This window comes from Cynoglossus semilaevis, unplaced genomic scaffold (genome assembly GCF_000523025.1).
Source record: "Cynoglossus semilaevis isolate Cse_v1.0 unplaced genomic scaffold, Cse_v1.0 scaffold282, whole genome shotgun sequence".
In the NCBI taxonomy this organism is placed as follows: domain Eukaryota; kingdom Metazoa; phylum Chordata; class Actinopteri; order Pleuronectiformes; family Cynoglossidae; genus Cynoglossus; species Cynoglossus semilaevis.
Window position 1 is genome coordinate 55,320 of NW_007585127.1, and position 972 is coordinate 56,291.

Consider the following 972-nt stretch of genomic DNA (forward strand, 5'->3'; position numbering starts at 1 on the left):
TGAGACATTCTTTTTCCTATATATAAATACATATATAAATATATGTATAACTATATGTATAAATATATATAAATATATACTGTATATGAGACATTCTTTTTCCTATATATAAAATATATATAAATATATGTATAAATATATATATAAATATATACTGTGTATGAGACATTGTTTTTCCTATATATAAAGTATATAAATATATGTATAAATATATATATATATAAATATATACTGTATATGAGACATTCTTTTTCCTATATATAAATATATATATAAATATTTATATAAATAAATATAAATATATGCTGTATATGAGACATTCTTTTTCCTCCCTGCAGACAGTGGCTCTACTGTAGTTCTGGATACTGAACTGAGAGCCTGTGCCTGTGCCTGTGCCTGTGCCTGTGCGTGCCTGCGTTCAGGTTTCGACTTAATTATTCGGCAGCTTTTGTGACACTCTCCCTCCAGGCGGTGACTTCTAGGCGTGATCATAATTACTGCGGTCATGAGTAGGCACGCCGCACCGCAAAGAGCAAAGAGCAAAGAGCAAAGAGCCGCTCTCTGAATTCTAAGACAGTGAGATAATTCTGACGTGCGCTCCGGTCGCGAGGAGAGAGAGAGAGAGAGAGAGAGAGAGACAGAGAGACAGAGAGAGGAAGCTTGGCTGATGAAAAGCTGATCATTTCCGTCTCCGACGATTCAGGAAGCCATGAAATCAACGACAAATTTGTGCTATGAGCAAACGTACAAGACATTTTAATCCTTCAGCACTTTGCCTCTGATATTTATGTCACACGCCAGCATTTTCATTATCATTAGGCGTGTTTAATATTTATCAGCTGTGTGAGAGGAGCGGCTCACTACAGATGATTAAGTGCGCCAGATTTAGTGGCCCGTTCTTCTCTGCTTCTCCTCCTCCAGCTGTGGCCGTGCACTCCAGGACCTAAACGACAACGTCGACCAGGAGGAGGG

General features: G+C 37.9%; 1 protein-coding gene across 1 annotated transcript in view; it reads left to right on the forward strand.

Moving 5' to 3' along the window:
• Nucleotides 1-513, forward strand: part of fzd10 (frizzled class receptor 10) — an 8,035-nt gene extending 7,522 nt beyond the window's left edge. Inside the window, exon 2 of the mRNA XM_008337533.3 lies at nucleotides 423-513. Coding sequence (XP_008335755.1) covers nucleotides 423-513 — 91 coding nt within the window. The remainder of the gene's footprint in view (nucleotides 1-422) is intronic.
• Nucleotides 514-972: the final 459 nt, after the last annotated feature.